At 47.4% G+C, this 25,810-nt stretch overlaps 1 protein-coding gene across 1 annotated transcript; it reads right to left on the reverse strand.

The window, feature by feature from the left end:
• Positions 1-11,177: 11,177 nt before the first annotated feature.
• styxl1 (serine/threonine/tyrosine interacting-like 1) lies at positions 11,178-25,799 on the reverse strand (the record flags this gene model as incomplete). Its single annotated transcript, XM_084320793.1, has 9 exons — positions 25,666-25,799; positions 25,312-25,443; positions 25,139-25,200; positions 21,862-21,961; positions 20,996-21,129; positions 19,617-19,762; positions 18,899-18,996; positions 11,722-11,834; positions 11,178-11,309 (listed from the first exon to the last, which is right to left on the reverse strand). Exons 2-9 carry the CDS (start codon positions 25,421-25,423, stop codon positions 11,178-11,180), a joined length of 897 nt encoding a protein of 298 aa, XP_084176919.1. The 5' UTR covers positions 25,424-25,443; positions 25,666-25,799.
• Between the last annotated feature and the right edge of the window lie 11 nt (positions 25,800-25,810).

A 25,810-nucleotide genomic window follows, 5' to 3' on the forward strand; every position in this document is an offset into this window, starting at 1 on the left:
CTTCCGGTTTGGGTTCAGTCTGTAACAAGCACCCAACGTGAAAGGTATGTGATTATTGTGGCGCGCAGTACTTTTATGTTTTACACTGTTGTATATATCTTTTGTATAAGAATTGAATGTTGATAGATAATAATGACTCGATAGTGTTGTGACGAACGGTGTGGTTATATTATATGCACAATTGAAGGTTTTAGTCAGTGTATTTCACCGAGGCAATATAGTCAATTGGTTGTTCTTTGTCAACAGACTTGACGAGTGAACATAAGTGTGACGCTGTTTCTTTGTGGCATTGACCACCCGTTTCATGCAGGTATGTGCCTTAAGATGTTGATTTATTGTGCAAATATAATTGTTTAGAGTCTGTAACAAGCACCCAACGTGAAAGACTTGACGAGTAAACATAAGTGTGAAGCTGTTTCTTTGTGGCATTGACCACCCGTTTCATGCAGGTGGCTCCATTGCAGACCACCGAATAAATGATGAACAGTTGTCCATGTGTGCCGACTCGTCACTAAGTATCACGCCCAGAACACAACGCAGGAGACACGGACAGAACATCCGTTACAGTGGTACCGTTTTGACCCGGATTCATCAGGGAGAACGACATCAAATCGTTCGCCGGGGAGCTGCAGACAACACAGCAAAGACAACACAGCCCTCATCAGTTCATCAGTGGTGAGACGCTGCCATCTAGTGGCCGGTGATAAACTTTTCACCCTATGTGTTTCCAGGGAGAAGCACAGTGCAAGGTATGTCACAACAGACAGTGAATGACCCTGGTAAATTGTGAACAAGACAATGAACTGGTGAAGAAGAAAAAATACATGAAGATGATGATGCCATGTCATGTGCAGAAGACATTTAGGTATTAATTTAATTGGTTAATCTCTTATGTAATTTCATTCCTATTCATTTTTTATTTTAATTTTTTTTCTACTACAGTATTTAGAAGCTGAACAGGTTATTTAATTTTTTTTTCTGTTAAGCCAAAGCACCTAAGGGTGAAAGTAGGACAATGGCAGAAGGTGGGAATACAGATGTGGTAGTTGATATTGAATTGGATGGGGGGGGGGGGATTTTACAACCGGCTCTCAGAGACGGAAGCACCAGGACCAGATCCAGTCACATTTGACACTCCACAGCTTACCTCCACAAGGTATGTAAATCGTGCCAGGCCAAGTCTACCACCAGTTGATGAGCGGCTAACAGGTGAACAGCCAGAGTTAAGTGCGCTCATCACACAGCTGGCAGAAAAGATTGGTGAGTCCATCACAGCTAAGCTGCAGTTTAGCAGGAGCACAGACAGTATTAGGTCTATTGAGCATCCCTCAGAGGTGACAGTGCCACACAGAATAGTCGTGCACTCAGACGCCAGAGAGCCCCCTATATTCAGGGGTGATAATTCAGACAAATTCACTGTTTATGAGTGGGAGAATTTGGTTACCTCGTACATGAGGAAACGAGCCACTCCAGTTGGTGAGCAATCACAGGAGATTCTATCTAAGCTCATGGGTAAAGCAGGGGATGTGGTAAGGATAAAGTTGCGTTACAACAAGTCTATTGACCACACAAGGAACCCTCACATGATTTTTGACATACTAAAACAACATTTTAGTGAACTCTCATACTCGAGCATGCCCCTGGCGGACTTTTATAGTACACTACCAAAGCCAGGTGAAGATGCTATGGAGTTTTGGATCAGGCTAAATAGGACAGTAGAAGTAGCTGATGAGTGCTTGAGAAGGCAAGGCCGTAGTATCGAGGACCCGAGTCACGAGGTTAGCATGATGTTTATCAAACACTGCCCCGATCAGTCACTGGCTAATGTTTTTAAGTTCAAGTCTGCTGGGCAATGGTCTGCTTGCGAGATCCAGGAGAGACTCGATGAGCACATGCAGGACAGGAAGTCTCGAACTGCTGCAGGGGGACCGTTCGAGTTAGGTACGGTAGAGCGCAGGGTCCGTTCCCAGTGTCATGTGCCTCTAGTCAGTGACGCACCAGTATTGAGTGCAACAGCATCGGTGTTTCCGGCACCGTCCCCAGCACCCACAGATGGTTCCGGAGGTGACCATGACTACATGAGGAGTCTAGTGGGTTTGTTAGACCGCCTAGTTACAGTGCAGACTCAAGTGCCAGCCAGCGCCACAGCTCGGGTGCCTGACACACAGCGCCGGCTGTGCAGAGTTTGTAATTCTCCTGACCATTCCACTCTTTCCCACTGCAGAGGGGAGAACAGATGTCTAGGATGTTTGTCTCCCGGTCATTGGAAGAGGGATTGTCCTCAGCAGCACAACCAGTGGCAGACTCCGCCCAGTGGCAGCACTGGTGGTCAGTCTCGTTCTTTAAACGACTAAACTCACACCTAGAGAGGGGTGGTGTGGGTGGTATGGATGAGTCCCTCACTGATGTCTCTGATCTTGCTCACTTGTATGAAGACAAGTGTGCCAAAGCACCTAAGGGTTCTCGGACGATCATTCAAGCAACTCAAAAGATTCAAGCTTTCAGTGACCTGTTTTATGCTTCAGTCCTTGTCAACCAGAGTGTTCAGCTTAGAGGCATGTTGGATACTGGCTCTATGTCGTGCAGTATCAGTGAATATGCAGTGGAGAAGCTCCGCTCTGGGGGTGTTTTACCTGGGAAGCAGCAGCCTGAAGAAAATATTGTTTTGATTGGCTGTGGTGGTCTGGAGACGAGGCCTGATGGTTTTTATGATTTAGACATGCAGCTTTATGGGGTCTCCTTTACTGTACTGTGGTATAATATAATGTTCTCATGTAAAGATATTCCCCTCCCCTGTGTCCCCTTACCTGTGCCCCCCCCCCCTCTCTGTGGAATAAGACGTTCCCCTCCCCTTTCTCCCCAATCCTGTGCCCCCCCCCCCCTTTCTCCCCGTCTACGAACTTGTGACGGACTCTTGCGTCCTACCGGCGTGCTGTATTGTTTCAGTTATAATAGAGAAAAGTGAGTATTGTGGGATATTCGTGGATATCCTGAAGAAGAATGTTCTCAGTCAACCGAGGTTTGGATAATAACAAGGTTTATTAACCAAACAGATAGAATTATAGAGAGAATGGCTGAGGGCTTTGCCCCAGGTAATCAGCTGAAATGACCCAGGTGAAAAGACCAGGATTGATCTCGGGAGGAGACTTATATAGTTAACAAGGGGGGGATGTGGTCCCATTTGATAGGTCAAATGGGGGGGGATACAGGTTTGGGGAGAGGGGCACAGGATTGGGGAGAAAGGGGGGGGGGCACAGGATTGGGGAGAAAGGGGAGGGGAATGTCTTATTCCACAGAGAGGGGGGGGCACAGGTAAGGGGACACAGGGGAGGGGAATATCTTTACATGAGAACATTATATTATACCACAGTACCCACTTTGGTCGTGCCCGGTCAACATGATGACCTGATAGTTGGCACGAATGTCCTTAAACATGTTACCCACGTCCTGAAGGGTGGTAGTGAGTACTGGGATCTCGCATCGAGACCAGAGCCTCAGTCAAGTCCGGAAGTGGAGCAGTTTCTGTCCATGTTTACGAATGTGGAGCGCTGGAGGGGCGGTACGGTTCCCGAGAAAATTGGTACCATGAAGCTCACCCAGGCCGTGACGCTCCTACCGAGACACGAGCACTTAGTCTGGGGCAGACTCCCTGCTAAGGTGCCTATGTCACCTGGGAGCACTGTAATCGTGGAGCCAACAGACTCCAAGGCTATGCCACGAGGTGTTCTTGTGGGTCGGCTCGTTACACCACTCTGGGGAGATAGGTGGGTGCCCATGACTGTTGTCAATCCGTCTGACAAACCTATCACACTAAAAAGGAACTGCAAGTTGGCTGATGTTTCAGTGTGTTTGGCGATTGAGGACTTGGATGCTTTTCAGGGACTGCAGGCAGTTTCGGAAAGGCGAGAGCCTGACGCCCCAGGTTGTGCCGGTCCTCCAGCCTCGCCGGCTAGGAGTTTGTCAGAGCTCGGGCTCGGTGACATTGACATCAGTTCTTGCCAGGTCAGTGAAGCCTGCAAGTCTCAGCTTGTGCAGTTGATAACTGAATATAGCGACATCTTTTCCAAGGACTCGTTAGACTGTGGTGAGGTCAAGGGATACACTCATCGCATCCGTCTTGTGGATGAGCGCCCCTTTCGATTGCCCTACAGGAGGGTCCCCCCGGCTCACTATCAGAAGCTGAGACAGGTTCTCACTGATATGGAGGAAAAGGGGATTATCAGGAAGTCCTCGAGTGAGTACGCTTCACCTCTTGTAATGGTCTGGAAAAAGGACGGGGGGTTCGCATCTGCACTGATTTCAGATGGTTGAATGCGCGCACCCTGAAGGACGCTCACCCCTTGCCACACCAGTCTGATTGTCTTGCCGCGCTTGGGGGCAATTGCCTCTTTAGTACGATGGATCTCACCTCTGGCTTCTTTAACATCCCAATGCATGAGGATGACAAGAAGTACACGGCTTTCACAACCCCCCTCGGGTTGCATGAGTACAATCGCATGCCACAGGGTCTATGTAATAGCCCTGCAGCCTTTATGAGAATGATGACTGGAATCTTTGGGGACATGAACTTTACAAAACTGTTGTGTTACCTTGACGATCTCCTGGTCTTCGCGCCGTCAGAAGATGAGGCCCTGTCTAGGCTCCACACCGTGTTTCAGAGGTTGAGGGAGAACAACTTGAAACTGGCTCCCAAGAAGTGTCACCTGCTGCAGCGGGAGGTTAGGTTCTTGGGCCATGTGGTCGGTGGTGGGGGCGTGTCTGTTGATCCCTCCAAGGTGGAGGTTATCTCCAACATGACGGTACAAGATCTCATGGAGGTTGATGGGTGCACACCCTCTGTCCGTAGGATCAAGTCGTTTCTCGGGATGGTATTCTATTACCAGCATTTCCTCCCAAACTGCTCTGCTGTTGCGAAGCCATTGTTCGCCCTTACGGCTGGACAAAAGAGGAAGGGGAGGTCCCCTAAGGACAAGAAACCACCTGGCAGCTTTCATAGGCTCACCCCTGCCGACTGGACAGCGGTCTGTGGGGAAGCTTTCCATAGGCTGAAGACAATGTTACTAGAGTGTGTCGTGCTCGCCCATCCAGATTTTGAGGAGCCTTTTGTCCTCTCAGTTGATGCGTCATTGGACGGACTTGGCGCTGTGCTGTCGCAGGTACCTCGAGGTGAGTCTAAGGCCAGGCCTGTCGCTTTTGCAAGCAAGACCCTCAGTGTTTCACAGCGTAAGTATCCAGCGTATAGACTGGAGTTCATGGCCTTGAAATGGAGCATATGCGAGAAGTTCAGCCATTGGCTGAAGGGTCAGAGATTCACAGTTTGGACGGACAATAACCCATTGACTTATCTGCTTACGAAGCCAAAGCTCGACGCATGTGAGATTCGCTGGGTGTCTAAACTTGCGTCTTTTGACTTTGATCTCAAACACCTGCCAGGGAAGAAGAATGTGGTGGCGGACGCTTTGAGTCGTGACCCGTTCGCTAAGCATGTTAGTCAGAGATTATTGAGGGAGCCGTACCCGGCTCTTGTGCAGGAAGCGGGGGCAGTTGAGGGGGACTCTGTGCAGGATGTTTTCAGGATCAGTTGTCAGTCCCAGACGGTGAGTAGCTCACTACTCGGGATGGCTTGTGGGACAGATGAGATCAGAGCCCTTTGTCAGTCTAAATGTGATTGGATTGGTGCTGCTGAGTCCAGAGCGCTGGGTTTGGTCCAGAACATCCAACATCTGTCCGAGGGCCAGGATGTTTTACCGATGTTTTCAGTTGAGGAGCTCAGGTTGAGCCAGGAACGGGACACTTGCATCTCTAGGGTGCTACCCTTTGTCGCTGTTCGGAAGCGACCATCTAGACGGGAGAGGCATGGCGCTGACCAGAAGGTTCTCAGACTGTTGAAACAGTGGGACAAACTGGAGGTCCGTGATGGTGTCCTGTACCGCGTGACGAGGGACCAAGTGTCCAAGCAGAAGAGAACTCAGTATGTGCTGCCGCTGAGTCTGAAGGACAAGGCATTGTCTGGCATCCATGATTTGGTGGGTCATCAGAGCCAGGATCGCACTCTCTCTTGCCAGGCAATGTTTTTATTGGCCAGATATGGAGAGGGATGTCAGGGCATATGTCAGGTGTTGTCAAAGATGTGTGTATGGGAAGTCCCCGGAGCCTGCTGCTCGTGTGCCCCTTGAAAGTATCAAGAGCTCCGCGCCGATGCAGTTAGTGTGTATGGATTTCTGGTCCGCTGAGGACAGCAATCAGCGGTCAGTGGACGTGTTGGTGGTGACTGACCATTTCACCAAGTTGGCGCACGCGTTCCCATGCGCTAATCAGACGGCGAAGCAAGTTGCCAGAAAGCTCTGGGACAACGTGTTTTGTGTGTACGGGTTCCCTGAGAGAATACACGCAGATCAAGGTGCCAATTTTGAGAGCAATTTGATTGCTGAGCTCCTCAGGTTTGCGGGAGTGGCCAAATCCCACACAACGGCCTATCATCCCATGGGTAACGGTGGGACGGAGTGCTTTAACCGCACTCTGGGGAACATGCTCCGCTCTCTCCCGCTTCGGAAGAAGCACCAGTGGCCGCAGCAGGTCCAGACACTCACGTTTGCTTACAATGCCACTGTTCATGAGACCACGGGTTACGCGCCTTTCTTTTTAATGTTTGGCCGCGTCCCTAGACTACCAGTGGATGTCATGTTCAGGCAGGTCTTGAATGACCCTGGAGTTGTTGATTACGATTCCTATGCTGGCTCCCTGCTTTCGTGTCTGAAGAGTGCCATGGAGATCGCTCAGAAGCACTCCACCGTTGAGCAACAGCACCAGACCCGACAGTACAACAAGCGTGTCAAGGGTACTTACCTGTTTGTGGGGGATCGGGTTCTGGTAGCAAATCAGGGAGAGCGGGGAAAGCGGAAGTTGGCTGACAAATGGGAGGATGGAGTGTATACGGTTGTTGGTGTCAACCCCAGTATCCATGTCTATAAGATTCAGGATGTAGGGGGGCGCACAAGGGTAGTGCACAGGAACCGTTTGCTGGAGGTCAACTTCTTGCCTTTTCCTGAGCTAGAGCAGGGGGAGGACGCCAGTGAGATTGGTCAGGCGTTTGATGACGGAGAGTCCGATGAGGGGGACTGTGATAGTAGTGACGGTATGGATCCTGTATCTGGAGTTTGGTCTGAGGGCGGTGTTGCACATGACCTGACCGACTCTGTGGAGGTAGAGGGGCCTGTGGTCTCGTCACTTACAGACTCTTTTGACTCTGTGTTGGCTGTGACAGATGGGTTAGGTCAGGTTAGCCCAGTAGCCAGTCCTGCAGGGGCCACTGCTCAATGTACACCTGACACACAGGCACAGCACACAGAGGCTTCTCACTCACCTGACATAGTTGTCATAGCTCACACCGATTCAGATGCAGAGGCTTCTCACTCACCTGACATAGTTGTCACAGCTCACACTGATTCAGATGTAGGGGCTTCGCACTCACCTGACATGGGTGTTGTGGTTCCCACTGATTTACACCCTCACGTAGGGAGTGATGGTCGGGTTAGGACACGTACAGGGAGAGTGAGATCAGTGAACAGGTTGATAGAATCTATGGTTCAGATGCCGTTTCTGAGGGGGGTGACGAGTTGAGTTGTGGTGGAGGTTAGGGTTCACCAAAGCCAGTTTTTTCTTTTGTATTGCTGGGTTGAGTAGGTGTCTATCAGACAGCTTTGAGGGCCATGAGTTGTGTGGCGTATCAGGCGTCATATTAATCTAGGGGAATTTTGAGACCTGATCAATTTTTTTATTCTCTGAACCTCTTGTGGGGGGTGACTTTTGAGTCGAATGGGGGACTAGGTCCTTTTTCTCTGGTGCCAGGTCTAGGTTAGTGGTAGACTACCTATTTTTTTTTTTTCTCTTTTTATATCCCTCTTGCTCTGCTGACACAGGATGTTGGTGAAATTTCAGGAGGGGTGAATGTAACAAGTGTCAATTGAACATTGTTTATTATTTTATTAAGGATTGAAATGTCACCAAATCCTGTTTACAAATGTTTACAAGTGGTTACTATTGTTTATTATTTATTATTTCTTTATACCAAAGACACTTTTATCTAAACGTAACTTGGAAAGTTCACGTTCGAGAGTTTTGCACTTCCGGGTCAAGTATTCGCGCGTGTTAGAAGCAACCTTCCGGTTTGGGTTCAGTCTGTAACAAGCACCCAACGTGAAAGGTATGTGATTATTGTGGCGCGCAGTACTTTTATGTTTTTTTTTATCAATTTTTTTTTTATTATTAATCACATGAAACAAGACAACACATTAACCACAATCACAATACACAGAACTTCACAGGAAAATAACAAAAACAATAATAATACAGAATAAGCAGTACTTTTATGTTTTACACTGTTGTATATATCTTTTGTATAAGAATTGAATGTTGATAGATAATAATGACTCGATAGTGTTGTGACGAACGGTGTGGTTATATTATATGCACAATTGAAGGTTTTAGTCTGTGTATTTCACCGAGGCAATATAGTCAATTGGTTGTTCTTTGTCAACAGACTTGACAAGTGAACATAAGTTTGACGCTGTTTCTTTGTGGCATTGACCACCCGTTTCATGCAGGTATGTGCCTTAAGATGTTGATTTATTGTGCAAATATAATTGTTTAGAGTCTGTAACAAGCACCCAATGTGAAAGACTTGACGAGTGAACATAGGTGTGACGCTGTTTCTTTGTGGCATTGACCACCCGTTTCATGCAGGTGGCTCCATTGCAGACCACCGAATAAATGATGAACAGTTGTCCATGTGTGCCGACTCGTCACTAAGCATCACGCCCAGAACACAACGCAGGAGACACGGACAGAACATCCGTTACACCCTCATAATACGCCCCATCCATTGGGGCTGTAACCAGCCTGCTTTGCCAAAAGAAAGGACTGGATTCAGAATCTGCCTCTGTTTGGCCAGGGCTGTCAGAGCTGCAGGCCCTAACTCATCGTTTCTCCCCTATCTGAGGATAGGAGAAACCCGGTCCCCTGTAAGGGCCCTTGACACAGGATTTCCATACAGAACCTGGGAAAAAACACCTGTCATTATATATCCACCTCTTTAAGAGGGGGACGACGTTAGTTTATCCCATAGAGCCAGATCCATTTGACAGCATGAGCTGGGATTTTTAGCTAAGCAGCGCGACAATTTATCAGTATAATTCAGAACTGGGAACCTGTGATGACATTTTAGGCGCCACGGGACCCACACATTTGTGGGCTCTGAGTTTACGTTGTTCAAAAACGTGTCTCACAAGAACCACCACGGCTCCATTTCACAAGATAGACAATCGCAGACCGTTTATACTTCTTTATCAGAAAGGGAGCATGTCTATGTTCCCCGGGTCCTATGTTCCCCGGTAGCGATAGATAGTCAGACCACCAGCCCTGATTCCAAACCTTAACCAACTTCAAAAGAGGGCCTAAGCTTAACCAGTTCGAAAACAAGGCGGACATTAATAATGAATAAAATTATAAAAATGTATACAATTTTCAATCAATCAATCGGGGAACATAGGACCCGGGGAACATAGGGATGACCCCATCAGGGGAGAAAGGGTAACGTGGCCCACTTGTCATTTTGTTTCTGGCACACATTAAACACATTGAGTGAAATTACTGAAACGTTTGTTGTTTCAACCAAAAAATGCCGCTCTTTCCAAGAGTGGTCTATTTATTGAACAAAAACATATGCAAACGGAGGTTTGAGGGGGAATCACAGGTGTTTTAGCTCGGTCCCGCAACCTCTACCTCATGCGGGTTGGGGGTTGCGTACAGCCTCGATGTGCTGCGCAACGCCTCGCGGACCGTGCTGAGCCAAACAATGTTTATGATGAATTGAAAACAATTCTTTCTCCGGTCCGCCCTGCAACAATTGTGTGTACCGAGCCGCACTGCATTGTTAATACAATTTCCAATCAATCAAACAAAATGGGAGAGGCAAGCAGTATTATTTTCACATTGACTGCCACGTACATGTTCCGCAGGGCCGGGGTTCTTGGTTTAACCCGAGCGCGCCAAGCGGAACATAATACAGGCTGTCCGGTGCTCATGCCTCCGATTAAATGGTGCGATGGGCGACAGTGACAGCCTCATATGCTGGTGCCTCTCACACGAGAGGGGCCCACCATGGCCTCCGGACGGCTCAAACTCCCCACCGCACGCAGCGAGGGCTCACTCACCCGACTGCCATGACAGCCGGCCCAGAGAGCCCCCGCGATGAACGGTGGAAGCCAAGCGATGGAAGTGCTGGTGGCGTTGCAATCTCCAAACTAAATTCCCACTAATAACTATCTCTAACTCTCAGACTGCAGAGCGCGTATGAGCAACACATTCAAATGAAAGAACGAGGGAGGAGGAGCAGTCATGCCACCGGGTTATATACGTGACCGGGAGTGGGCGTGGCTGGGTAGATGTAGGTGCATGAGAAATACTTTCAATGTATACAATATGTATAACAAGCTAGTCCAGTAAGGCGAAGCAGAACGCGAAGCCAGTCTCAAAACATAACTGTCCAGAGGCTAGAGAAAAGAGGGCGTGTACAAAACTGCACATCTAAGCTCCATGCACTGAGCACAGTCGGACAGCTGCTTGGGGTACGCTGACCTCTGTATTTTTAGAAGGTAAAATGATGCAACTAAAGTTAGTAACTGAAAGAGGTAGGTAAAGACTCATGTCTGTCCTGCACAAAATTCGAAAATCACTGCATTGCTTTTAACTGTACAATTAACAGGGGGACTAACAATCATCTACCTCCTAAAAACAACATATACGTTTGATTTGACAGACATTTGTCTCTCCATAGGGAATATTTTAGTTTATTGTGATGGCATTAAACAAAGGCCACAATTAAACATAACCTCAGAAGGGAACCCCTGATGGGCCTGTGACAACTAGCCCGGTGCCCCCCCCCCCCCTTGTTGGCGGGCTTGCTTGTGGTACAGAGGACGGTCTTGAGCTGTTTGTAGAATAAATTACGCAAACTGCTACTACCAAATGTTCCTTTCTTTACATGGGCTATATAAATTACAATATGGAAATAAGTAGTACAGTGGACAAATATGATAACACCATTAATTAACATCTTTATTGCATCAAGGAAATATGAATTAGAGTCATTCACTCAGAAATGCCACCTCAACTTCTGGTCAAAAGTTTGGTTCAGAAATGTCGGTCAGCCTTCGTCCCATCTTATGAAGCTCCCAGTCGGAAAGCTGTTGGACGAACCCTCTGTTTGGTCTCATGTTGTTTTTACATTTCAGGACGTACTGCCAGGCTTCCTGAAAATAGCCACAAAGTCACAACAATATAATAATGTATAACTTAATAAGTATAGACAATTTCAGTGAAATGCTTGATTTATCAAGACCGTTTGGGATTGTTTCCTGTTGCGGTGCAAGGAAGGAACATACACACACATATTTGACATAATGTTACTGCACTTCAACCCACATCAACTGCTGACAGGAAACCAAATTAAGTCCATTCTAGAAAGCTGCTTTATGTTTGTTTTTGTTGTCAAGCTAAACTCACTTGAAGTTGTCAACTCACGTAAAATATAATAGTGGAAAAAGAATGCTAGGATTATTATGATACTTACTTTTGGAACAGGGTGTTTAGTTTACATGACCCATTCCTCAGAGGACATACACCACACGCACACAATAAAGTTGGTGCATAAATAGAACTCGCCTCCAAACTGTATTTCAAGTGGTGGATGAGAAAGGCCATGGTTACAGCACTACAGCGGCTCACACCATGACTGGAAAATATCAGGAGAGGAGACCCCATGCTGAGACGAGAACCTAAAGAGGTGACGGAGCACACGGTACACATGATACTGTTGTAAACTTCTTCTAATCTAAGGTATATTGTTTCTACCGGAGAAGGAGAACTGTTGACCGTTAGCTCTGACTACTTTTATGTCGAGCATGTCACTGTTTTGTGAAAAACCTAATGTATATTGTATAGTATACATTATTATAATATATTATGTTTAGTCTATTGTGTATTATGTTTAGTCTACTTGTGTATTATGTTTAGTCTATAGTTTAGTTTTAGTTTATAGTTTAGTTTATTTATACAGTTAGTATAGTATAGTGTGTATAGATAAAATATACCTTGTGTACTATGTTTACAAATCTACGGTTGAGGTGCTGGGAAAAACAAACATCTCACGTTTTTCTGAATGTATGTAAAAAAGCTGTGACAATAAAATAATCTGAATCTGAATAATAGTTGTGTTGTTAGGACCCGTGGCAAGAAATGGGCATTCCCATAAAGCTCTTGTACACCTTTTTAGATAGTATTACAAGAAAAACAAGTATACCATGTGTATATTGTTACCGTCTCAAAATGTTAAATATATCATGCTATGGAATGTAGGCCATAACGAAGGTTATCCTATAACCCTAGTTATATGAGTACTAGTGAGCGCTCTGCTCTTAGTGGGATATTCCCCTGTCACCTATTGTGACCTTGAACATTTCCGCCACAATGCACCTACACCTGTCCGGCCACGCCCACTTCCGCCCATGCATTTAAGCGAGGGGTGTGACCGTACTTCCGCTCTTCCCTAGTCTTGACCGTTATTCGGAAGAATCAGTGAGTGAGAGCAGAGCGCTCGCTAGTACTCATATAACTAGGTTTATAGGATAACCTTCGTTATATTTCGTACTAGCTCCGCGCTCTGCTCTTAGTGGGACACAGGAGCAGAGCAGGGCGGAGAGCCCAACAAGTGCACCCGCTGAGGTCCCCTACAACCATCAGAACACCGGGGAGGGTCTGTGCGAAAGAGGGGACAGCACCCAACAAACGCACATAGTGAGCAGATCGCGGGACAGAAGGGCCCGCGACTACCCGACCGTGCGCCCCGCTCGCTACCAGGGAACGTACGTGAAAACATAAGCCTGTGTTACCGCTTCCACACCTCGTGGGGTCGGGGTTGGTAAACCCTGACGCTGCCCGCGAGGCGTCCCGTGGGGTCGGGGGTTCCAAACCCCGACCCCGTGGGCGAAGCCATAGCAGCGGGGCGCGAAGGAGGTCTCCTGGCGTTTACTCGTGACACCACCCTTTACACCGCCAGCGCATCGGACAGGGCCTACAACAGGTGAAGGCCCTGCTCCGCCTGGCATGCCACAAGGACCCTCTGAGGAAGAGGCTCTGAAAACTCCCGGAGGAGGAGGCTCCGTAAGGAGGTTCTCTCTCTGAGGAGGAGGCTCCACTGAGGGGGGAGGCTCCGAAGAACTTCCTGAGGAGGCTCTGAAACTCCCTGAGGAGGAGGCTCCGAAGTTCTCTGAGGAGGCTCTCCTCCATAATCCTGTGGGGTCAGCTGGCATACCGGGGAGACAAACACTCCAAAAGAGGAGGTTGATCCCTTAACCCAGGCCGACAGGTAACAAGAGCAAAGCTCGACCTGCGTCCGGAGGACTGTGAATACAGGAGCGCCTAGAGGGTCTGACTGTAAAAAACAGTACCCCGACGGCCCACCTGCCAAGCGGGGGGGGGGGGGGGGGGGGGGTGTTCGGCATGCCGTTCACAATGTCACAATCTTGTTGGGTCACGAACCTCGCGGGATCAGGGTCACGGACCCCGACTCCGCCAGTAAATCGACCTCGCCACAAACCCTGACCCCGCCAGTCTATTAATCCCGCGTGGTCGGGGTTCAGAGAAAGAATTCAACACAATTGGCAGATGTCATAAAATATGTGGGGGCATCCTCTTGAGGAGCCGGAGCCGGACCTGGGCTCCACCAGAGAGTTGACTCCGCTATCGGCATACCGGGGAGACAACCACCCCAACAGAAAAGGTTGCTCCCTTAACCCATTAAAAACCGGGAAACACAACTGCGTGTATATACAGGCTATATAATGCAGTTAAGGCATTTCAGGTTTAAGAAAGGGTTAACCCATGTCGACAAGTAACAAGAGCAAGGCCCGACCTGTGCCTGGAGGACCGGGAACTACGTTGGAGCGCTTAGAGGGGCTGACTGCTAATAAACAGCACCCCGACGGCCCCCCCCGCCGAGCAGGGAGGGAGGGGTGAAATGAATGAGAGAAAGAAAACTTCATCTAACAGTTTTCAGAGAAGGTAAAATACAGTACGGCTCAACACACACAACTGTTAAGGGGATGCAGATCAGATGAAGACGTTTGTCTTGTTTACATCGGGGTCCCCCATTTTCAACTCGTAGTGGCACTTTATGACACACAACATTCATGACATCAGCCCCTGTGGCGTCCGGCCCGCCCTGGCATTTCCCCCCCGGAAAAGCTCAGGGCCCTTCGGGTTAACAGAACATATCTGTGACCCGGCGGGCACCGGGTTGAACTGATCCGGTTCGGCGCAACCAGGATGAGTCCCATGCCCTTTCACACTGCCGCCCCTCTCCAAAGGAGAGGGGGATAGGTACACGTTTCGATCAAAAAACACCACGGGAGGCGCCACCAAGACGGTCTGCATACGCGAACGCACAGCTTCCGGTGGCCCACCTAACTGGCGTGAAACCCCCCTGTCGATGCTTGATCTACCCCGTCATTTCCCCCCGGAAATGTACGCGAGCCCTCGAGCTAGCCTAGTGAGCTGGCGCTCGGTAGAGAAAAAAACGCTGTTTATGCCGTTGGACAGACCAGGGTGTGCCGGCCCTAACAAGGCTGTTTCAAATAACATTTGAGAACACGCCCGGTCCGGCCGCTGATACCGGTCCCGTAAGACCGAGTGCTGATATCAACAGCGTGTAGGTTCGTAAGACCCGAGAACGGTGGTGGGCGAATCCTAACAAGGAAGAGCCCCCAACACAACATTTCTCCCCCCTGTCTGGGTAGAACCGGGAGGCGACCGGTCCTCGAAAGGACGCTGGCACAGGGTTTAAATACAGAGCCTGGTAAAAAAAAACATCCGTCACAAATTTCTCTCACACGAGAGGGGAAGACGCCAGGTTTATCCCGGAGAGACCTCACAATCGACGCAGCCACGCAGACCTGAACTCATGGACATATCTCTCGGGCCAATAAGAAAACGTGAAAGCCTGTGACGTTAACAATGGCCGGGAACCCTAGCCCCACCCACTAAGTTTGGTGTGGGCATGGGGAATCCCTCCCCCCTCCTCCCCGCGACGAGCAGGATATGCAAATATTTGCCGCGACGTCGAGGAAGCTGATGGGGTGGAATCCTACGCACTTGCGTGATGACGCTAAAGTGCACACCGAGTGAAAAAGGTGCGCTCGTTTTAAGCCACGTCCTCCCCATCCGTCGTCAGTATTTTACAAGGATATAATCATATCCAAAGGGGAGGGTTTATCCTCACCCCCCCCCCCAACCAACCCCACATAAACACGAAACATGTAAGAGGTGAAAACAGAGAGTAGCTACCAGCCATGCATTGTGTTACAAATGAAAGGCACATACAAGCGTGTGCTCGCTTTATTGCATTGAACAACCAACCAGCTAACCACCAACCACTAACCACCAACCAGGCCACGTCTGTTTAAAAAACACGTCCACCCGAAAAACCATGGCTCTGTTTCATAAGCGAAAAACTTGTCACCCGCCATGTTTTCACTTTATCACGTAAAGCAACATACCAGCAGGATGAAGAGAGGGGCAGCGCCCTTGGCTACATGCTAATGTACATTGCTTTGCAAAGCTAACACACAAATAGCAACATCACTTGCGGATTCAGGGTCTACACTTGTTTAAAAAACGTGTTCCCACATGAATTGCGTAACTCTCCTCACACACAAGAAATGCTGCCTGTCAATCTTTAGCTGCTTTAAACAGAAAAGAAAGCAGGCCCCCATTACTTATTTCGTACGCATACCCAAAATACACAGTGAATAATCACACGTTTGTTATAACAAAAAACCGCCACTCTCAAAGAGGGACTTTTTATTTAACATAGTATTTTGAGGGGGGGGGGGATAGGGTGTTTAAACATGACGGCCGGAGAGGGGGAACAGAGCCGTCATCTCCCGCTGCGCATGGCGCGTCCTCGCTTGCCCCCTCGGGCAGACAGCCCGGGGGGGGGGGGGGGGGGGGGGGGGGGGGGCGGTTCGGGGGTGCAGCTTGTGCTTGCAGGTCCCTACCTTTCCCCCCGGGCGCAGGGTAGCTGGTACCAGGCCGAGGTACACCGTCGGGCTCTCCCCCTTGGTAGCGAGCCTTCTTGCTGGCGCTGGTGCCGGTGGCTGTGCTGGTTGTAGCCCTACGGCGCTGTGCGTGGGTGGCCCCCCCTGCTCCTCCATCTCCTTGCAAGCGACCGTCACTTCGTTGATGGCGGAGCCGAAGAGCCCACTGTCGGAGAGAGGGGCCAGGAGGAGGGGTAGTCTCCTCCGCTCATCCAGCGATGCCTGCTCCAGCCACAGGTGTCATTGGGTCAGGGTAACCAGAGCGCGCATCTTCCCCGCAGCTATGGCCTGGAGCTAGGTTAGGTGCACCCAATGCCTGCGCATGGAAAAAGTGCTGCTCTGGGTCCAGGTCCTCCCGCCTGCCATCAGCCCCGACTGGAAGCGCGCCAGCTGCTCATTGTTGGTAGTCACCGCTAAGCTTTGTGTCGAGGCGATGTAGTCCTGGTCGGACCAGTAGGCCAGCTGCCGGGCCGACCTCCCCTTCGGAAGAGGCTTCTTGCGAAGCTCCCACACCATCTCAGGGCAAAGGACGGCTGCCATCTGGTTGTCAAGCCGCTGCACACCGTCCTTTAGACCCTGGATCAGACCCTCTACCTGCGTGAATGGCAGGTAGGCGGGGGTCAGGCCGATGATGCGGGGCACCACCTGTCCCCGAGCCACGTAGGCGCCCATGGCTGGGAAGGCCGGGCACACTATGCTCGGCTCCCTCAGCGGGCGGCGTTGGAAGGCATGACCTACCATGTCATCTGGGACAGGTGCCGGCAGGGGCGTCGGTAACAGGATGCCATTAGCGCGATAGGCGGGGGCTGAAGCCGGACGCTGTGGAAGGGCCGTTCCGCCACGGAGTTGGTAAGTCGAACCCAGACTCCATGTACAAGGCTTCCCGGTGTGGAACCAGGGCCTGGGGCTCTGATTCCGCCGGGGCGTCGAAGAGGAATTCCCCCGCCCCCTCCATATAGTCCTCAGTCTCCATTGGATGCAATGGAGAGGCAACGGGGGAACCCCCCTCCGGGGCCAGTTGTTCCGCAGAACTGAACGCCTCCGGTCCTGCGTACTGAACTCCGCCGCCAGACCACCCGCCCCCGCTGCGAGCAGAAGCGGAGAGCTTGCGCCACAAATCGTCACCCACCAAAGAGACCGTCGGACTAGCCGGCTGTCTCCCGGTGGGGACGCTGGAGCCGGAAGGCCAACTCACTGGGGAGGGGCGCTTGACGGCTGCCGGGCGGCGCGCACCACGCTCTGCGTGCCGCTGGGGCTCACCTTCCTGCCACAAACATGGAGTCAGGGAACCCCCGCGGCGCACGGCGGAGGTTGTGACAGTGAACCGCTGGTGGAGCCCAGAACGATAGTTCCCAGGTCCCGGTGGTGATTTCTGTCATCTTCCACAAAAGGAAAAAACAGTAACACAAAACTAATCTAAATACCTATAGCTAACAATCCTTCTGATGTGTGCATGTAGCAATGCACTTCCAAGAAGTGAAAGATAAGGGAAGAGCGGAAGTACGGTCACACCCCTCACTTAAATGCATGGGCGGAAGTGGGCGTGGCCGGACAGGTGTAGGTGCATTGTGGCGGAAACTTTCAAGGTCACAATAGGTGACAGGGGAATATCCCACTAAGAGCAGAGCGCGGAGCTAGTACGAAATATAACGCCCACCACCACCAATGAAACATGATACAACATAACTATTTCTGGGAAACAAACTCTTTTAAGTACTGGCCACAGTAGATGGTGAATTCATGATTTCACCAGACACTTTATTTTTTATCCACTTTTTCTCCTTATTTTCTATTTTTCACCCATCCCAATTTCGAGTTTCCAATTCTCCCCTCCCATGTCTTGAACGTTGCTCGACTATGCTCCCCACTGGTCGGTTGTAGGGAGGATAGAAGCCTTGCATCACGTGTCCCCTCCGGTACACGAGGAGGCAGCCTGTCACATCTTTTCACCTGCCAGCGCGGACTCTCAGTGGTGAGGTGTAACGCATGGGAGGCTCACACTACCCCCGCTACTTCCTGTCTCTGCTGTGCAGGCGTCCCCCAACCGACCTGTAGGAGTCGCTGTCCACAACGTCCAATCCCCACCCATCGACTTCCACCCTCTAACTCTGCCAATTGAGTTAGTATGACGACTGGCCCAAGCCGGAGGCAATGCTGACACCCGGATTCGAGACCGGAGTCTCTTGCATTGGTGACGAGCGCAATCTCTGCTGCGCCACCCAGCCGCGACTTCACCAGACACTTTCATAATTCTATCAACCACAGACAAAATTGATCAGGATCTGGAAAGAGCTCCTGAACTTATCCCCTACATGACTGATCTCCTTCTTCCTTACCGCCCCACCCGTTCCCTCCGGTCCTCCTCCACTGCCTCCCTCACTGTCCCGTCATCCAAGCTCAAAAACGTTGGTGATCGGGCCTTCTCACGCACTGCACCTCAACTCTGGAACTCCCTCCCTCAGACCATCAGAGACTCCCCCACACTCTCCACCTTCAAATCCCGCCTCAAAACCCACCTGTTCGCCCTAGCCTTCAACCTTCCCCAACCTTACCCCCCCCCTACTCCAACCTGTTTTGATCTTTGTTACTGTGGCCTTATGTTTTCTGTGTATCATGCTGTTTTCCCTGTTTCTCTGTGGTCTTATGTTTCTTTGTTTTCTCTGTTTAACCCACCTAATGTCAGCGACTTCGGGTTCCTGAGAAGCGCTTTATAAATACAATGAATTATAATTTTTTATTATTATTACCAATAAAAACGCAAATGCTCTCAAAACTGGAGTACAAATCAGTCATCACTGAGTCTGCCACATGAATGTTGAGGATGGATGGGTTCCCCTTTTTCCACCTAATTTAAAAAGAAACATTCATTTAAAAAATAGCATTGAGCAACTAATGTTGTGGCCAGAGTTGGACAGGTTATTAATTCAAACCTTTATTTCAACTCGTTAGGAAGCGGAGGTTTCCCTCATTTACAGCAATGACGAGTTTACAATCAACAGAAAAGACAAATAAACAGTGACATAACACAATACAAATTTAAATAAACAACTAAATCAGTTAAAACAAGTTGACAGTGATCAAAAATCATTCTCTTAAATTCTGTAAATGACGAACATGGAGTATAAAAGTAAATGGCAGGAAAGAAAATGTCTTCAAGCAAGGTAACTTTGTGCACTGTTTTACATTTGTGTTGTTCACATTTATGCTCTAGGAAATGAGACTGTATAGTTCTGATATGTAAATCTCCTATTTCCTGTTTGCAGAGAAGAATTTGCATGCCCGACCATTTTTTTTTCTTCATATAGGCAATTCCACTGGGTTTCATGCATTGCTGGTGGGAGGGTTTTCTCTTGTTCAGCTCAGCTCAACTAAAAGGTTACATAGCGCAGGTTTAAAAATATATATATATATAAAAATAAAAAATAAATGGGCTATCTTTTCTACATGTGATGCAAATATACTTACTCAAGAGTTCTGGTCTGAGAGATGTTGACCACGGTGCCGATTTTCAGGCCTTCAGTGATGGTGCAATCAGTGGCCTGTTTGTGGTCACCCATGTAGAGCAGACCTGCTAAGATCTCCACTGGATATGGCTTTAGATTTTCCAGCTCCTATAGGATAATCAACAGACATTATTACACCATATGAATTGAAAATGGGAGACCCTGATGTAAACAAGACGAAAGTCTTTCTCTGGTCTGCATCCCCTTAACAATTGTGTGTATTGAGTTGTACTGTACTGTACCCATTCTGCAATCTGTTCATTCAAGTTTTCAATCAATCAATCAATCAATCAATCAATCAATCAATCAATCAATCAATCAATCAATCAATCAATCAATCCTCTACCAGATCAACACATTCAATTGACCTATCTCTAACCCTGCCCTCTTTTTGGAGGATCAAGAGAAGACGGCAGGTTTAAATTTTTAATTACATGGATGCACTGGCACCACCTCACTGCCAGTACCGATTCTGAGTCCAGAACTTTAAATACCCTGCCAATACAGAGAGTACCGATCCGATTCTGTTACAGCCACAGCCAGGGCCTTTCTCTCCCCTGTCAGCAGGTCCCCGCTACCATAGGGCCCTCCATGTTCCCGCTTCACCCTCAGCCTGCCTACCTGGGCTGGTCTACACACCTGAGACTAATCACGTCATCACAGAGCCAGGATAAGAGGCCTGCACCCCTGCCACTCCTTGTCCGAGTGTTGTTTCACCTGCCTTGGTATTAGGACTCTTATCTGGACCTCTATACTCTATAGATTTATAGTGTGTTTTGTGAGCTCTGTAGCCTGTGTCATTCTTACCCCTGTTCTCCTGTGTGTAGGATCACACACCTCCGGCCTGCACCCCCACCCTTGGACATCACCAGCTTGCACTATCCCGGGACCTCATGGACACCCACATCCCTCACCTGTATTCTCTCACTGCCTGCCTTGTCGTCTTCTGGGTTTCCTATTAAATACCCTAAACCGCCTCATTCTCATGTGCCTTGTGTTCTACTCTTGGGTTCTCTAGACACCACCCTAACAGATCCATTACTCTTCCATAACAGTATAGACTTAAGAGACCATTCATTTGGGGTCATCAGGCAAAAAGGATTGACACATAATAATCAATTAGAGACCACTAACGTGCTTCTGCTGTATATGTGTCCGAAAATGCTGAAAAATCAAGTTGCTTTGCTGTAATATCTGAAATGTTAACACGGGCACTTGTTATCAGAAAAAGTACCGCTAGTAGCCCCAAACTCCAATAACAGTTATCGTTATTGGTGCATCCATATTCATGAAGTAAATTATGAAGTATATAAAGCTCTGGATCAGTGGTTGACACATTACCGTGATGGTGTACATGATTTTTGTCGTCCTAAAAAAGGGAAACAGGGCTGAGAACTTCTGATAGCCTCCTTTCAGTATGCGGACAGGACACAGGCTGACCTTTGCTAGGACTTCAGCACAGTCAGTGGCTCCACCTACAAACAAGGTCCAATGAACAAGGATGAACAATGTCGTGTACATGAAACATCAGACAACCACTACTCATTCAAAGCCAATTAATTAAAAGTTCAATGTCACGTTGTTGTGCAAACTCTTGCAAATGTGGTCTAACTGCATCGCCAGGGATCTAGATAGCAATCATTCTAGCTTTTTACTTAGTTTGTTTAGTTTGAAGAAAGCCTAGGCAGACAGTATGCATTGGTAACTGTTGCAAAAAAGCCCTAGATGGCTTATTTGATGGTGATTATAGGTATTTTGGTGATGCCAATGGTAGAGACAATGGTAGAGACCACATCACTATCATACCCATAATCATAGGAAAGATTTCCCTCTAGTGTATTACTGCTATAATGACACCAATGCCAAAGCACTGCCACCCTACTACTGGCATTGTTTGTTTTTATTTGTCGAATTTAAGGCATTTTTTCACTCTCAAATTCACTTTATACAAGGGCTGACTGTATGTGACAGCTAACCATGAGTTGCACATGTATTTGAGGCTGTACAAAGTTTGTTTATATTGATATAATATTTGTAAACATTGAACTAAAATAGATCTGTATTCAATGAGTTACAATGGGTTATGAAAGTTATCAAAAACGTACAGTCACTCTTCGACAATCTATATGGATACCCCTAAAATTGTAATCATCAGAAGTTGGAGATGGCTTAATAGGAAAGTGTTGCAGGTTAGATTCTGTGCTTACCTAAATCTTGCAGGGAACTTGTGTCACCGTCATAAACCACTATGTACTGCATTGTGTCAACCTCCACCCCTTCTGGCATGATAAATATGCCTTCTGAGTTCTGAAAAGTATTCATTAAAGAGGGGAGTTGATCATTTATTTGCTATCTATAAAGTGTTTATAAATAACGTTCTGAGACGTTCTCTCAGAGTGAATAGAACAGATATGAGGGAAACAATTTGTGATCAAATGTTTTAAGATAAGATAAGATAAGATAAGATATTCCTTTATTGATCCCCTTCGGGAAATCCAGGCGTCATAGCAGCATGGGGGGGGGGGGGGGTATCATAGCTGTCAACATTGGGATTTGAAAAAACTGGAGATTTCGCCCCGCCCCCTCCCAATGTAGTCTCCTCCCCCTCGTATGTATATATTTTCTGTTAGGATGTTTGTTGACAGCTGCTCTCTGCTGAGCTGCCTCGTCGCTGCCATCTGCTGGTCAAAACCTGTATGTACCCAAGGACTGCGTGAACTACTAATTGCTACATTAAATTAATCAGATACCTGGTTGAAAGTGAAATGCTGTGTACATCCCTGCATTAAATTAATGGAAGTGTCAGTGTTTCTGTAGAGGAGATGGAACGCCTGCTCTTGTCGGCACTGTGCTGCTGTGGAATCACAAGGCCATAGATTTAGAATAGATAGAAAGGGCACATTGTGGTGTATCATAATTCATTTGTTGAATACAATAGGATTTTTATAACGTTGACACAAATTAAGGAATATTTACACTAAGTTCTCTTTTACCTCTTATTTAATTCATTCATTAATTTAATTGTAGGTACTGTTTATATTGTACATAGTCCTGTGTGTTGTATATTGTGTCCTATGTTACTTTTGTGTTTATTGTCTCTTTCTATATACACCGTGGGAAGGGGGTTGACTTTGACTTTGACTTTTAACATGTGTCTATAGTGTCAGACACTAATTGTAATGTTAAAAACGGATACTGCTGTAATATAAAGTGAAATTCTACCATGCCTCAATGTATCAACTTTAAACATACACTAAGGGTGCTTTCACATATAGTTTTGGTGGACTCGGTGCGATTCTGGTGGTGAAGTTACAACATTGTTGCATTCTTCATTTGGTTCGTCTGCATTCACACAGCAATTTGTCAGGCGCACCAAAACTTTCTGAACAATGTCACGCGGTCGAAAATGGCGCTTGTCTATTGGACAATAGGGAGTGGAAATGTGTGTGTGTGGCTGCGAGCCTGTGTGTGTCTGTGTGTGTGGACTGCGAGCCCCATAGATATGGCGAGCCCTGTCTGACTCCAGATCAGCGGAGGCGGAGTTTTTTATTTTGACATGGCATTGATCCATTGTTCTATTGAAGCCCATTACCACCATCCTCTCGCTAAACAACTTGTACACCTCGTTGTTTTTATGAGTGCCCACAAGTAGCTGTTTTATTTGGTCTTCTGCCCATATGTGTACAGTGTGCTTGTTTTGCAGTGAATGCCGCACGCCTCGGTAATAATAATAATAATAATAAGCCCCGTTTTTTCTTCCTTCTACCCAAGATGCACAGTTAGATATATAGATAGATAGATAGATAGATAGATAGATGCAGTGTGCTTGTTTTGCAGTGAATGCCGCGTGCAGTGGTAATAATAATAAGCACTTCCTATATTTGGTCCGCGTTTGGTCCAATGAAGCGAACCGAGACCTATGTTTTTGGTTGGACCAGAGTTTGCGTGTTTGGTCCGCGGACCGAGTTCGACGCGCATTCACACAAACCCCAAAAAGCGGACTATCGAATTCTGGTCCGATAGTCCGGAACAGCCCCTGTGTGAAAGCGACCTTAATGTTAATGTAGACATTTTCATTTCCATTATTTCCACCATGTGCAACATTTCCTAAGAACAGCAATGTCCATTCTATCAACTCCAAATCTGTGCTATGAGCTCAATTCTCCCGGTGCATGCAGAAGTAGAATTGCTGTCTTGTTTTGGATGAATGAGTCGAAATGAAAAACGGAAATCTTGTTTTATTAAAGTAGTTTTGACATGTGATATAGATATTAGATAAGATATTGTTTCATTGTGTATTGATTAACTTTACATTTGCACCTCATTACTTTACAAAAGGTATACTGGCACATGGGTCTAATACAGCAATGGATTATGGGTAAATGCAACATTAAAGCAGTGCCAATGTAAGACTGACTTTACATTAAACGAATGACAATAATATAGTATAAAGTAGGGTATTATTTGGACTAAAGAATGGTGTTGTCTCACCCTTCTCGCATGTTGAGGGAGAGCACCATACATTATACACTGAGAAACCACGGCAGAGAGTGAGTTCTCCAGGAACAACCCGACTTTTCCCCCCACCAGAGTTTTTCGGCAACCGGCTTCTGGTCTGACTTCCTGTGCTAACCTTCTAATCTCCACTTCTGCCACATCACGTCACGGAGGGGAATTGCAGCCATTTTGTATAAATAAAAAAATACCGGAAAAATACAGGAAAATATTTTAACTGGAGGACGGCGGGAGAGAAGGTTGAAATACGGGAGAATCCCGGGAAAAACAGGATGGTTGACAGGTATGGGCGGCGTCTATACTTCCCACAAGCAAGTTGTCCTTCCGCGTTCCCGTTTTGCGCTCTGATTGGCCACGCCCGTTTCTGGTCATGTGACATGTGCGCCCAATCGCATGACGAGCAGTGTATTAGCCCATTTCCGCGTCAAACAGCCTGCAAACGACCTAACGCCTAGTTTATCACTGGTTAAGCTTAGGCGACTCTTTCGCAAGTTGGTTAAGGTTAGAGTTTGGAATCAGGGCTGGCGTTCTATCGCCATGCTCTAAGACAAACTCTAACCTTAACCAACTTCGAAAGAGCGCCTAAGCTTAACCGTCCAAATAACTTGCCGTCACACGATTGGGCGCACATCTCACATGACCAGTCAGTGGCCAATCAGATCGCGCAAAAGGACAACTTGCTTGCGTAAAGTATTCAAGCGTATGGGCAGTATGGGTATGGTGATAGTAGAAGATATAAATATAGGCAATACAATTATAGTAAAGATAAAGAAATAAGCAGTGTAAACAATATAATTAACTCTGAATATAAGCATATGAGCAAGTAAGCAGTGCAATCAAATGTGCAGATGAGGGACTGTATTAGTTATATTATACATTACAATAAATATGGTCAATAACACTTAGAATCTGAATATATAGGCTACTATGACTGAGTAAGTAGTACTCAGTATAGTGCAGTATACATACCCTTTTTGCATTTTTAGCTGTTACAATATGACTAGTAAAATAAGCTTGTTGCTCACGAGCGTCTAGAGAGAAGAAAAACAAATAAAAAGTGAATATTGTAATTTTTCAGTTGACACACTGGGTAAGAGAAATGAGACATACCATGAGGATAGATACTGTTAGCTGCCTCTTACCAATCAAACAGAGGTAGTTCATCTCTGCCAACCTGGTCATGTATCGGGTAACATTACATTGATTGAGGATGTTGTAGAGCTCAGAGGGCTCACACAACATGGTCCCAGCCATTGCATATGATGCCTCGAATCCTGAAAGAGTTAGGAGAACATAATCATGGTCATGTAAAGCAATCAAGTCTAAATTAAATTGTGCGAAAACTAATATCACCTGCCAATAACTTTAGCTAGCGGCCTACTTATTGTTATATGATCCATATTGACATTACCCCAAAACGGCAGCTTTCAGTAAACTACAAATAACTCACAAAGAGGTTTGCGTCTGTTGCTAGGTAACGCAGCAGCGGAAATTACCCCTCTTCCGTTGTCCAAATCATTGTTGAAACCGTCGTCCAACACATTCAGTGGCGCTGTTCCGTTATTTTACCTTAAAAACTCTCAACAAAGAAGTCCAGCTAATTGGTTACCATGCAACGATAATTTGTTGTAGCTGCTGCTG

The sequence above is a fragment of the Notolepis coatsorum genome, assembly GCF_963971535.1.
Source record: "Notolepis coatsorum genome assembly, chromosome: 8".
Taxonomy (NCBI): domain Eukaryota; kingdom Metazoa; phylum Chordata; class Actinopteri; order Aulopiformes; family Paralepididae; genus Notolepis; species Notolepis coatsorum.